The sequence below is a fragment of the Carcharhinus amblyrhynchos genome, chromosome 7 (assembly GCF_965287045.1).
Source record: "Carcharhinus amblyrhynchos chromosome 7, sCarAmb.v2.hapA, whole genome shotgun sequence".
NCBI lineage: Eukaryota > Metazoa > Chordata > Chondrichthyes > Carcharhiniformes > Carcharhinidae > Carcharhinus > Carcharhinus amblyrhynchos.
This window is the reverse complement of record NC_137330.1, coordinates 56,796,347-56,811,222: the sequence shown is the minus strand read 5'-3', so window position 1 is coordinate 56,811,222 and position 14,876 is coordinate 56,796,347. Positions and strand designations below refer to the sequence as shown.

At 42.1% G+C, this 14,876-nt stretch overlaps 1 protein-coding gene across 1 annotated transcript in view; it reads left to right on the top strand.

The window, feature by feature from the left end:
* The first annotated feature begins 681 nt into the window (after positions 1–681).
* Positions 682–14,876, top strand: part of LOC145344967 (protein downstream neighbor of Son-like) — a 33,057-nt gene continuing 18,862 nt past the window's right edge. The window contains exon 1 of the mRNA XM_080192367.1: positions 682–1,023. Within this exon, the coding sequence (XP_080048493.1) occupies positions 708–1,023 (316 nt within the window). The 5' untranslated portion in view covers positions 682–707. The remainder of the gene's footprint in view (positions 1,024–14,876) is intronic.

Genomic DNA, 14,876 nt, shown 5'->3' with positions numbered 1-14,876 from the left:
AGAAGTTCCTCCTCAACTCCGTTCTAAACCGCCCCCCTTTTATCTTGAGGCTGTGCCCCCTAGTCCTACTGTCTTTTTTGAGCGGGAAGAGTCTCTCCACCTCTATCCTATCCATCCCATTCATCATCTTATACGTCTCAATGAGATCTCCCTTCATTCTTCTAAACTCTAACGAGTACAAGCCCAGTTTATTCAGCCTCTCCTCATACCTCAACCCCCTCAACTCCGGTATCAGCCTAGTAAACCTCCTCTGCACTCCCTCCAAGGCCAAAATATCTTTGCGCAGGTGCGGCGCCAAAAACTGCACACAGTACTCCAGCTGCGGCCTCACCAATGCCCTATACAGCTGCAGCAAGACCTCCCTACTTTTATATTCAATCCCCCTCGCTATTTCATTGCAGCGTTAATGTAAGCCCATGTGTGGCACTAATAAATAAACTTTACATTCTTTCTCGGTGTACCCAGACAGATAATTTCATTGTAGTGTTAATGTAAGCCTACTGGCGACACCAGTACAATAAACCTTATGTGACAATAACAAATCGAATGAAACCAGTAACTCAGGTGGTGGAGGGGGGAAAACTACAACTCCCATGATGCTGTGGTGGGAGATGCCCTGTGCGCATGCTCCGGACGGTGGTGTCGCGGTGCAAGCCGGGATGTGAGTTCCCCCTCCCCTCCCCCCCTCAGGCCAGTTCCCGGTGACCATGGTGGGCACGTACTGCTGTGTCCCGGGCTGCTTCAACAACACCCTCAAGAACAAGGAGCTCTCCTTCCACATCTTCCCCAAGGACGAGGCGCTGCGCGGCGTCTGGATCAGGAACCTCTCCCGGCTGGACGAGAGGAAATTCAGCGTGTGGCAGCCCAAGACCCACCACAAAGTCTGCGACGCCCACTTCGCGGGGGGCAAGAAGACCTACATGAACAATGTGCCCATCGTCTTCCCCGTGAAGGTCGAGAGGTCCCGCAGGAGGGAGCAGGCCAGGCTGCTGCTGCTGGGTGCCAGGGGCGCAGCCTCCCCAGGTACAGTCCTCCACTCCAGACTTACAGCAAAAAGGGGGAAGGGGGAGAAGGGGGAAAAGGGGGGGGGGGGATCAAATTAAAAGTTTCTCACCCCACTCACAAAAAAATTGAAAATTGTCTTTCTTTCTAAGCCACTCATTTATCCTTTCAGTTTTGTCCCTCACGCAATATTGCTAATTCCTTGCACAGATGTGGAGAGTTCCCATTTGACCTGTCTTGAGCTGCAATGTGTTGTTTACAGTGTGAGCCCAACTCTAAAGCCGTGCAATTGTTATATAATTCACCAGTTTTGTTGAGTATTTTGTGATGACGCTGTGTAGTTCGAGTGGGTCTGCGATAACAGCTGGTTTAATTTTAGCTTCCTCCATCATGCCATTCGCCTACTATGAAAACAGGAAAGCAACGTGTTCCATTGACACTTGAATATGTCACTGGTATATATGAGATCACTTGCCCTGGAGCACTTGTCCTTCTTTTTGACCCCTCTTTGTAGGTCATGCAAGAAATGAGAGGCATTAAGCAAAACAAAATAGAAAAATCTTCCCCTCCCCCCCCCACGCATCATTGGCAGGAAGTCCCCTGAGAATACTTAAGCTGGGTTGCAGATTATGCTACGAGTGGCACAGTGCATTGAAAAACACTGCCTGAGTTACTTAATGAAGATTGTGAAGTGGAGTTTAAAATAGACAAAAGATATTTCTTCACTGGCAGATCTGTTAGTGAGCATTGATATCCATCCATGAGTTAAACAAAACTTACTGAGTTAAGTAAATAACAACCACGATTTTATTCACATTCATTCACTGTGTCTTTCATATAAATCTGTCTCTTTATTTCTTGTGTGGTTCTACCAAATGCCAGCCATAAGTATTTACACTGGCTGATTTGCTAGATTGTTTTCAAGAATTATTTCCTCTGCTTTCATTGCTCTATATTGTTTAACAAGCATTATGTTGTCAATTCAGGAAAAGTCAAACTTTGATTAATTGTGTCCAATTATGATTGATCAGAAAATGAGGGGTTATGTTACAAGGTTTGTCCTCCGAAGGCCTGAACTAATAATCTATAGGTGTACATTCAAATCCCAGAACTATCTGTAGAATTTAAATTTAGTTAATTACTAAATAAAAGTTTGGGCTAAAAAGCTAGGGTCAGTGATGGTTACAATGAAACTATTAATTGTTGTTTAAAAAAAACTTAATTCCCTGATGTGCTTTAGGCGAGGAAATCTGCTGTTATTATCCAGTCTGATCCCAGACCCACGGGAATGTGGTTAATTCTTAACTTTGTCCTGAAATGGCCTAGCAAGCCCTCAGCTACATCAAAACTGCAACAAAAACCAATGTAAGAAAAAAACTGAAAGGACTACAAGGAATCGATCTCAGTACATATACTTATCCCAGTTGGTGCAAAGTCCTTCTCACTTGCGTCTGGGTATTTGTGCTAAAGTTGGGAGAGTTGGACCATGGACTAGTCAAGCAATAACGTGATAAAATCATACTTTGCAGCCAATTCTCCAGATTCTTGCACTCTGTCCCACAGCAGGACAAGCCCACAAGATGTAATGGTGCATAGTGGAGAGGTAGTGGCCCTGGGAGTCCATAATATTGACTGTGATGCCATGAAGTGCTAAAGCATCAGTTCAAAAATGGACAAGGAAACCTTGATTAGTACCTATTTTCCTCCCTCAGCTGATGAGCCAGTAGTCCACCAAATCAAATACAATTTGGAAGGGGCAATGAGGACACAGAAAATACTCTGGGTTGGGCACTTCAATGTTCATCATCAAAAGTAGCATTACTACAGACCAATCCTGAAGGAATTGCAGAGTAGATGGTGAATGAAGCAACAAGAGAGAATAAAACTGACCATATCCTCGGTATATATCTGCTGCTAATGCATCGTCCCATTTAAATTGGTTGGAGTGACCACCACTAGTGAAGACAAAGTTCTTCAGGTCTATTACGTCTGGTTATGGATATTGGTGGGCAATTAAACAGCTTACAGGAGGAGAAGAGTCTGTTAGCATCATCCTGAATGATGGCAAACCCACCATTTGAGTACAAAAGTTGAGCCTGAAGCTATCAACTTCAGCTAGAAGTGCCATGTGGGTGATCCATGTCAGTCTTCTCCCGAGATGGTATTCATAGATGTCAATCTTTCACAGATGTCAGTCCTCAGACAATTTGATTAACTTTACATGATATCAAGAAACGGCTGAAGGCAGTGGATACTCAAAGGCTATTGACCCTGCCAACATCCTGACAATAGTACTGAACACTTGTACTGCAGGACAAACTGGGCTGTTAGTCAACTTGAGTTGGAAAGCTAATAGCTCAACACCATGCAGACCATTTTATTGGCACCAAACCATCATCTTCAGCATTCGCTCCCTCCACCACTGACTCTCAGTGACCAATGTGTATCACCTACAAGGTGCACTGGAGCAACTCACCAAGGCTGCTTTGACATTACCTTTCAAGCCCATAATCTATTCAACCTTGAAGGAAAGGGCAGCAAAAGCATGGAAACACCAGCAGTTGAAACTACTTCTTCAGGTCACATGATCCTGGCTTGGAACTATATTCCCTCAGAGGTTATTGGGTCAAAATACTGAGAGTCCCTCCTTAATAGCATTGTGGGTGTTCCTCTACCACGTGGACATTTGCGGTTCAAGAAGGTGGCTTCCCAGCACCATACAAATCTATATGAATGGACAAATTATGAGCAGTGAATACCATTAGGCCCTCGAGCCTGCTCCATCATTCAATAAAAACACGGCTGCTCTCCTTGTGGCCTCAACTCCACATTCTGCTTGCCCCTGATAACCTTTGACTCCTGTGTAAGTCAAGAATCGATTTACTTCTGCCTGAAAAATATTCAGTGTTTCTGCCTCCACCACCTGGGGAAATGATTCCAAAGAATCACAACCCTCTGAGAGACCAAATGCTTCCTCCTCGTAGTATTAAATAGGACACCCCTTATTTTTAAACTTTATCCCCTAATTCTAGTTTCTCCTACAAGATGAAACATCCTTTCAGCTTCCACCCAGTTAAGTCTCCTCATGATCTTGTATCTTTCAATAAGATCACCTCTCTGTCTCTGCTGGAGTTTAGAAGATTGACACAACCTGTCCAACCTTTTCTTGTCCTATGGTTTCCAGTGGATAACCCCCCCCATTCCCCAAGGCCAATTGGGGATGGGCAATATATTTTGGCATTGTCAGCAAATTGAATGAATTTAAAGAGAAGGGTAGAAATTCCTCATAAATCTCTATGAACCAATTAGAGCAAATTCAACTTTACATACGGACCACAGATTGGTAGTATTTGTGGCATTTTTACTGAAGATTTCCTACTGTATGTACTGAATGTCTGGCAGTTGAGTGCAGTACCTCCCTCTCTAAAATTCAATTATGATTGAAAATTATTAATTTTAAATAAATATTTTTGGAAATTAAGGCTGTTTGTTAAATTTAAGCTATTCTACCATTGATTCCTTTTCCAAAAGATACAATGAGCTGAATTGTTTGCTTTTGTTCCGTGTAGTTTTGTATATTCTCATGTGATTTCAATAGATGTTCAAGATACTCAAAAGTAAGCCAGAATGAAAATTTTGATTATAAATACTGCCAGAAGGAGTCCAACAATCTATTGATTATATATTGTGGTTGTTCCGGGAATAGCAAAATGGAGAGATGAGGTAGCTGGTTTTACTTACAGGTGTACTCGCAAATCAATGAATGGAGAAGAAGGTCATAGGGACTGCCTGTTCACAGACTGGCAGCAGATGAACAGCAGGTCAACCAGCTAGGTTTGGCCTAACTGAACAAGGGGAAACTTGCTCTTTTCAAGCCCAGAACTGGACAAGATCAGAGGGTTGACGAGGGAAAGGTGAAGCAAACTTGCTAATAGAGAGACTGTGATTTGTCTTAAATTCTGTAATTAATTGTATCAAGGTGACACTGGATTATATGTTATTCTATACATTTGTTTACTGTCTAACAGTTTAACCACGCAGACGCTTGTCCTGTTGGGCCAAAGTTTTGCAATCCGCCTTTGCAAAGATTGAAGAAGTGCATAAAGGCACTTGCACAGATCAGATTACAAGAGGGTCATATTGGTGCACTCCTGGTTACGCTATATTACAAATATATTGTATAGCATTGTTACATTCCACAAATACGATGCTTAAACTACTGATGGGCATGTCTGCTCTGCTGTAGAATATCTAAGGCAGCTTCAAAACATACAAATAGTATGTTTAAAATTAAAGAATACCTAATAAATGTAAATTCTTTATCTAAATTTGGCTTGAAGAAGATAGAATGGGAAAGTAAAGGACAAATAGCTTGTGATCAGTGAAATAGGTGTAGTGAACATTGTCCTTTCACCTAAGGGAGCTAGGTTTGAATAGCCATGAGATGAAATGATCTTTTCTAGATTTGATGATTTTAAATAAAACCAATTTGAAGAATATCAGCCCAGTTTCATAGCATAAAACTGCAATATTGGAAAAAAAAATAGAGCTATAGTTATTCAAAGGTTGGAACAGTGTTGAGTATGCCATGAAAAAGTTCAATAAAAGCATTGCTGTAAGCATCTTGGTGCTACTGAAGTGCATTACTTGAAGAACATACAGTGAATATCATCAAAATTATATCTTTGGTTTGATTTATTATTGTCAAATGTATTAGTATACAATGAAAAGTATTGTTTCTTGCAGGTTATACAGACAAAGCATACAGTTGATAGAGAAGGAAAGGAGAGAGTGCAGAACGTAGTGTTACAGTCATAGCTAGGGTGTAGAAAAAGATCAACTTAGTGCACTTAGAATGGTAGGTCCATTCAAAAGTCCAATGGCAGCAGGGAAGAAACTGTTGTTGAGTTGATTGGTATGTGACCTCAGACTTTTGTATCTTCTTCCCGACGGAAGAAGGTGGACGAGAGAATGTCCAAGGTGTGTGCTGTCATTCATTATACTGGCTGCTTTTCCGAGGCAGCGGGAAGTGTAGACAGAGTCAATGGATGGGATGCTGGTTTGTCTGATGGACTGGGCTCCATTCACGACCCTTTTTAGTTTCCTGCGGTCTTGGGCAGAGCAGGAGCCAAACTAAGATGTGATACAACCAGAAAGAATGCTTTCTATGGTGCACCTGTAAAGGTTGGTGAGAGTCGTAGCTGACGTGCCAAATTCCCTTGTACTCCTGAGAAAGTAGAGGTGTTGGTGTGCTTTCTTAATTACAATGTCAGCAAGGGGGGACCAGGACAGGTTGGTGATCTGGACACCTATAACTTGAAGCTCCTGACCATTTCTACTTCATTCCCATTGATGTAGACGGGTATGTTCTCCACTACGCTTCCTGAATTCGATGACAATCTCCTTTGTTTTGTTGATATTGAGGGAGAGATTGTTGTCATCACAAAGCAAAGGCTTTGGGCCCTGGCAATATTCCAGCAATAGTATTCAAGATTTGTGCTCCAGAACATGTCGTGCCCCTAGCCAAGCTGTTCCAGAATAGCTATCACACTGGTATCCACCTCACAATGTGGGAAATTGTCTAGGGATGTCCCGTACACAAAAAACAGGACAAATTCAACCAAGCCAATTACTGCCCCACCAGTTTACTCTCAATCATCAGTGACATGATGCAAGCTGTCATCAGTGCTATCAAGTAGCACTAACAATAGTAATAACCTGTCACTGATGCTCAATTTGAGTTCCAGCAGGATCATTCAGATTCTGGCATCATTACAACTTTGATTCAAACAGAGAAAAGAGCTGAACTCGAGGTGAAATGAGAGTGACTGCCCTTAACATTGTGTGGCATGAAGGAGCCCGAGCAAAACTGGAATCAATAGAAATCGGGGGGAGAAATCTCTGCTAGTTGGAATCATATCTGGCACTAAAGAAGATGGTTGTGCTTGTTGGAGATCGGTCATCCCAGTTCTGGGACATCACTGCAAGAGTTTGTCAGGGTCGTGTCCTAGGTCCAATCATCAGCAACTTCCATCAATCCTTTGATCATAAGGTCAGAGATAGGGAGGTTCAGCTGCTTCGCAACTCCTGAGATACTGAAACAGTCCCATGTTCGAATGCAGAAAGACCTGACAATATCTAGGCTTGGGCTGGATATTGTCACCATTTGTGCCACACAAATGCTAGACAATTATCATCTCCAATAAGAGAGAATCTAACCATCAGCCCTTGACATTCAATGGCATTGCCATTGCTGAAAACCCCACCATCAACATTGTGGGGGTGATCATTGACCAGAAACAAAATTGGATTGGTCATCTAAATATTGGGGCTTGAAGGGCAGGTCAGATACTAGGAATTCTGCAACGAGTAATTCACCACCTGACTTCACAAAGCCAGTCCACCATTTACAAGGTACAAGTCATGAATGTGCTGGAATGCTCAGCACTTGCTTGGATGAGTGCAACTCCGGCAACTCAAGAAACTTGACACCATCTAGGACGAAGAAACCTGCTTGATTGGCATTTCATCCACAAATGTTCATTCTGTCCATCATCTATGCACCGTGGCAGCAGTGTGTGCCAACCACAAGATGCATTGCAGAAATTCACCAAAGCTCCTTGGCTGCACCCTTCAAACCCATGACCTCTACCATCTAAAAGGAAAAGGGCAGCAGATGCAAGGGAACGTAACCAATTGGGAGTTCCTCTCCAAGGCATACACTACCTGACTTAGAAATATATCATTGCTGGTTCAAAATCCTGGAACTCTCTACCTGACAGTAATGTGGATGTACCTGCACCACATGGACTACAACAATTCAAGAAAGCAGCTCATCGCCACCTACTCGAGGGCAATTAAGGATGGGCAAGAAATTCTGGACTAGCCAGTGATGCTAAATTCAAATTAATGAATTAAAAAATGTTAAAGTACCCCTAATTCCAAATTTTGTAGAAAATAATGAAAGATGACAAAAACTGATGAAATCTGATAGGTCTGTGACTGGTGCTGATGCCAGAAAGTGGAGATGAAAATAGAAGAATATTGAATGAGAAACATATTAAGACCATATCAGAATTAGTTTTTCTCTTTTCTTTTGGTATGTTGATGTTATTAGCATTCAGTAACACCAGTAGGAGTAATCCTTAATTGTAATCCTACTGACCTTTCCTGGTTAGTCTTACCAAGGGGTGGGTATTTTCCATCCTGTTTTTGGTAGGGGAGGGAATCGAGGGGAAATCCCAAAGTAGCTTTTATGCCAGTGGGATTTCTCCAACTTATTGTCCCTGCCCTTCACCAATGATGTAACAAGAACCATGCAATGATGGGAATCCAATTTAAATGCATTAACATATAATTAGTGGGTCACCCTGCTGGAAAATCCCCTCTGTATAAAAATCACAGTGTCAGGGCTCCTGGTAGGTTTTTACAAATGCAGAACTGGCAGGGAGAACCTGCCGGAGCCTCCAGAGGGAGTTGGTCATGCCTGATACAGCCCCTTGACACTGTGGGGATAGGGGAATAAAGCACAGTATAGCACAGGAACAGGCCATTTGGCCCACCAAGTTTGTGCTGACGCAGATGCCTCTCTAACGTAAAATTTACCTACCTCCACATGGTCCATATCTTTTTATTCTCTGCTTATTCATGTGTCTATCTAGATGCCTCTTGAACATTGTTTTAGATTCTGCTTCCACCGACACCTCCGTCAGCACGTTCCAGGTATTCACCACCTTCTATGTGGGGGAAAAACTTGCCCTGTACATCTCTCTCAAACTTTCCCCCTCTCGCTTTCAACGAATGTCCCCGGAGTAATTGACCCTACGACCCTGGGGAAAAAGACTGACTATCCACTCTATCCAAGCCTTTCATAATCTTGTAAACCTCTACCAGGTATCCCCTTGTCCTCCGCGCCAATGTAAACAATCAAAGTTTGTTCATAGTCCATATCCTCCAAACCACGCAACATCCCGGTAAATCGCTTCTGCACCTTTTGCAATGCATCAACATCCTTCCAGTAGTGTGGCGACCAGAATTGTACACAATGCTCCAAATGTGGCCTAACGAAAGTCTTATAGCTGCAGCACGATTTTCCAATTCCTATACTCAATGCCCTGACCAATGAAGGCCAGCATGCCATATGCCTTCTTGAACATCTGAGTTTCCACCTTCAGGGAACTGGGATCGGCACAAATAGATCCCTCTGTATGCTAATATTTCTAAGGGCTCTACTATTTACTGTATACTTTCCTTCTGCAGTAGACCTTTCAAATCGCATCACCTTACATTTGTCCTTGTTAAATTCCATCAGCCATCTTTTGGCCCAGGTTTCCAACTGATTCATATCTGCTGTATCCTCTGACAGTCCTCCTCACTCTCTGCTACTCCCCCAAGTTTTGTATCATCTGCAAATGTACTAATCAGACCACCTACATTTTCCTCAATCATTTATTTATATATATTACAAACAACTGCAGCACTGATCCTTGTGGAACACTGCTTGTCACAGAACGCCAGTTAGAAAAGTACCCTACCGCTGCTACTCTCTAGTTTACTTTGCCCAAACCAGATTTGTATCCATCTTACCAGCTCACCTCAGATCCCATATGACTTCACCTTCTCATTCAGTCTGCAATGAAGAATCTTATCAAAGGCTTTACTAAAGTCCATATGTACAACATCCACTGCCCTGCCCTAGTCAACTTTTCTTGTCACTTCCTCAAAGAACTCAATCAAGCTTGTGAGACATGACCTCCCCTTCACAAAACCATGCTGCCTATCGCTAATAAGGATGCAAATCTTCCAGATGCGAGTACATCTTGTTCCTAAGAATCGTCTCCAATAATTTCTCCATCACTGATGTCAGGCTCATAGACCTGTAATTTCCCAGATTGTTCTTTTGTTTAAGAAGGGCAGAAGAGACAATGTTAGCTACTCTCTGATACCTCGCTGGATAAAGAGGATACAAAGATTTTGGCCAGAGCCTCAGCAATTTCTTCCCTCGCCCCTGTCTTCTGGGATAGACCCTATGTGGCCCTGGGGTCTTGTTCACCTTTGTTTTTCAAAATCTCCAATACCTCTTCCCTTTTTATCTCAATATGTCCTAGAATGTCAACATCCTCCTTCCCACACTCACCATTCTCCACATCCTTCTCCTTTGGGCATACTGATGCAAAGTACTTGTTAAGGACCTCACCCACCTCATCTAGCTCCACACACAAATTTCTTCCACTGTCCTTGAGTGGATCTTTCCTGAGCTACTCTCTTCTTTATATATGCATAAAATGCCTTGGGATTCTCCTTAATCCTGCCTGCCAAAGACATTTCAGGACCCCTTTTTTCCCTTCTAAGTCCCTGTTTAAGCTCTTTCCTGCTATCTTTGTATTTCTCGAGAGGCTTATCGATTTTCAATTTCTTGAAATGTATGTATGCTGTCTCCTTTTTCACTAAGCTCACAATTTCTCTTGTCATCCAGTGTTCCCAAATCTTGTCATTTTTATCCTTCATTTTTACAGGGACATACTTGTCCTGAATTGTTAACAACTGACTTTTAAAAGACTCTCACATATCAGATGTGGGCTGTCCCCTCCTATCAACATTCTCTGGCTCCTGCCTAATACTGTTGTAGTTGGCCTCCCCCAGTTTAGTTTCTGGGATTACTTCTATCCTTTTCTACAAGTATTTGAAACTTAGAATTGTGATCACTCTTCCCAAAATGGTCCCCCACTGAGACATCGGTCACTTGTCCAGGTTAATTTCCCAAAACTGGGTCTAAGATAGTCCAAATTGGGAAGGGACTATCTACATATTGCTTCAAGAAGCACTCTTGGACACACTGAACGAACTCTGCCCCATCAAAGCGCCTGGCCCTAAAGGAATACAGTCTATATTGGGGAAGTTAAAATTGCCGCTCCTCCTGTTCTTGAGTTCTACCCATATGGCCTCACTGCATGATCCCACCAAGTGTCTGCCTCTGTTTAGCTGTGACATTCTCCCTAATCAATAAAACAACACCCCAGCTCTTTTATCACTCTATCTCACCTGAAGCATCTAAATCCTGGAAAGCTAAGCTGCCAGTCCTGCCTTTATTTCATCCAACTCTTTGTAATTGTCACAACATCATAGTTCCATGTCATAATTCAAGCTTTAAGTTCATTTGCTTTACTTGTTATACTCCTTGCGTTAAAGCAAACATACCTCAGATCATCTGTGCTGTCATTTTTTGTCCTCTCCCTATGTTTTATTTCTCTTGGCCTAACTGAACCCATTCACTGAGTTCTCCACAATCTCTGTACCGAGGCCCTTTTTGATTTTTGTCTTTGGTTTCTCTGCTTTCTGTTTTAACCCGAGCAGCCTTTTGTTTCTCTCCCCACTTTACTTCCTTTGGGATAGTTCAGAGTGGGGAGGTTCCCTCTGGGTGGGGTGAGGAGAGCCTGAGGGAGTCTGTGAGGGGGTTCTATGTCCGTGCGAGGGTGCTCCTCTTTTCTACTTTTACTTCTTTTAGATCGGGTGCCTTTTAAAAAGATCTTCTGATGGGCAAGGCTGCTGGTGGAGTGGACTCATTTAGAGCCTGCCCCTCCAGCATGATGTCATAGGAACTGCTTCTGGGATGTTTTTAAGTGCCAAACAATATGTTGGGAAGAGCCAGCAGTGGAGCTGGCTGGCTACATCCCACTTTTCCTACCTGAGTTGATACTTAGTCAAAAGTGAGAAAATTGTATCCATAATTTTAAGTAGGCCATCATTGAGAGTGCTGTCTGATTTCTGGTTATTCAAAAAATATATTGTCTTGCCAAGTGAAACATTACCCATCTTTCTGCTGCAATTTCACATGCATGACTGAAGCCAGTCAGCTCTGAATGAAGTCTTTCGGTTACAATCAATCTCTATAGCATCAAACTATAAATAGAATTAATGCTGGCTTTATGAAGACATGTTTTGCATTTATGTTCCATATTAGGTTATTTTCCTGTCCTACCACAAGTGGTGTTGAGTATGTGTTTAACAAATATCACATAGTAATTTTGTATGATAGCACACGCATGATTACACTACCGTAAATAATTTGAGCTCACAGTAAGAGGATGAAATGGCAAGTGAGAGAAATGGTCTATTTCATATCATTTGGCTGAAAAGCCCTAGCTTTTGGAGTGCACATCCATCTGCCTCTGACCTTGTCCTGCTCACCTGTTTGTTCTGAAGGCAGAGTGCCAGTCCTTCAGCACCTAGACCATTCTCTGTATGCAGAGACAACTGAACATGATGGAAATTAAAATCAATGCAATCAATGATGAGGCAGTTCCAGAGATTGTTGGAAATTTGCTTTTAAAGCATGCTGACTGCTTTAGCACAACCCAAAAACTGAAACTTATGTGGAGGGAGAATAATATGAGAATGGGATATAAAAACACAAGCACTGGAGAGAAGTGACTGTAAGATAGTATAACATCCTTGGTGGACCAATCTTGGCTTCACTTTTCATAAGCATAATGCTTTTTATTCTTGAGTTAAGGTCAGCTGAGACTTGCTTAAAACAGACCCGAAACAAACCTTCAATTACAACATCAGATTGAATTTTGAAGTGACAACCTCAAAACTAATATCTTAATTAAAATATAAATAAAAATGTGTGTGATTAAAATTGGATTAATTAAGTCCTGCAAATGACCTCAGAGCACCTCCATATACACAATCCATTGTTATTCCTAGCAAAATACATAACTTTTACAGATGCACCATAGAAGGCATTCTTTCTGATTGTTTCAGAGTTTGGTACGGTTCCTATTCTGTCCAAGACTGCACTAAACTACAAAGGGTCATGAGTGAGGCCCACTCCATCATTCACACCAGCCTCCCATCCATTGACTCTGTCTACACTTCCTGCTGCCTCGGATAAGCAGCCAGCATAATCAAGGCCCCCACACACTCCTGACATACTCTCTTCCATCTTCTTCTGTCAAACAAAATACAGAAGTCTGAAGTCACATACCAACTGGCTCAACAATAGCTTCTTCCCTGCTGCCATTTGACTTTTGAATGGACCTACCTCGCGTTAAGTTGATCTTTCTCTACACCCTAGCTATGACTGTACACTACATTCTGCACTCTCTTGTTTCCTTCTCTATGAACAGTATGCTTTGGATAGTGTGCAAGAAACAGTACTTTTCACTGTATACTAATACATGTGACAATAAATCAAATCAAAAATATAGTTCACTCAAATCTATATAGACAATGATCCAATTATTCAAACTTGCTTATGTATTATTATTGATATCTAATTTTAATGCAAAATTTCTAAAAAGGAGCTAACACATACACGTTCTAAAGTAGCTTCGTAACTGTGAGACACATTTAAATTATGTGCAATTTGTATTGTTACAAAATAACTGAGTCAGTGTTCCTAAATACATGGCATCAGCTGTTCCTCCGTTTCTTCCCAAATTTTCCCTGCCTCTCGTTCAGCAGATACTGATTCATTTTTCTTGATATCTCCTACCACCTTGCCATATCAGAGAGGAGTTGCTTAACATTTGAGCTTTGATAATGAATTATCAGCCTGCAATGTGACCCTGCGGGAGGGAAAGACAGACTGCCTGCACATACCCAGAGGCACTTTATAGTAGGATCTTCAACATAAGATTTAAGAGCTCAAATCTGATTGACTTGCTTTATTTGATAACCCACACATGCCATTGGCGTTTCCATTATTTCCAGCTGAGATCAACAAACCCAGTTCCAATCAGTAAATGAACTTGGATCCTCCTGGTCTAAATGACTCAGTTGCACTTTGGGCAATGTCTTTCCAACCAAGGTGTCTGAGAATCTTGAGGTTATTGGGATGTTCCTGCACACATTGAGTCATCTGAATAAGAGTGGAAAGCTGTTAGGACCAGGGAGAAGGATGGTTTATTTGCCGGCTTGTTGAATAATGACATGACAGATAAGTTTTGTTACAGAGAATTCAGATTTGGACCTCAATGGGATAGCAAATAGGAGAGAGCTGATGGACATGCACGTCAAGATGTTGGGTGCAATGAGTGGCTGGTCAGGCAGCCTCTCATCACTATCAAGGTCCACAGAGGAGCAGAGAGCATCATGCGAGCTTGCCCTCTCAACAGCTTCTACTCCATTTACTTGTCATCATGCAGATCCTGAAGCACTACTGTTGCTGCCCTCTCTAACTTTTTGTGGTCAGGTACCCTATTCCTCTTTCCTCCTTGGGGACTTAGCAACGTTCTGCAGCAATTCTTGGAGCTCAACACAAAGAACACCTCAAACGCTCCAGAGTGTTCTCCAAATATATTTCAATAGAAAGAACTGTAAAGAGAAAAAAACACCTTACTTGTAATTCATGTGTTTGACCCTTGAGTTTGGAGCGTATCTTTCAGCTGCACGCCAAAAAATAGTGATGAATGAATATATACACAGGACCTGTGTAGTCCAAGTTTGCAATCCTGGCATCACATCAGCTGGTTGTTTGTCTTCAGGATAGTGCTGATGGAGCTAATTCCAGTGTGCACGTGGAATTCACCTGTATATGTGCTTCTGATGTAATGATGCATGGGCTGTGCAGCAGTGGCCAGGGCACATCATAGAAGTGGTGCTAGACCTTCATACTTAACAGAACCATTATGCTGCACTTTTTGAGATACAGTTATTACTGTTAAATAGCCAAGAATATGATGATGATTTTCACTGTTCTATTACCCAACAGAGTCAGGCTTGTATTATAACACTGAGGAGAGGATGATTTTGAGGTAATTGTTGGAAAGACAGCAATATCAGCAACTGGACTCATTTGAATGTGATTCAAACTGCCTTTAAGAAATTACTCTTTTCGTAGAATCCCTGCCGTGCAGAAGGAGGCCATT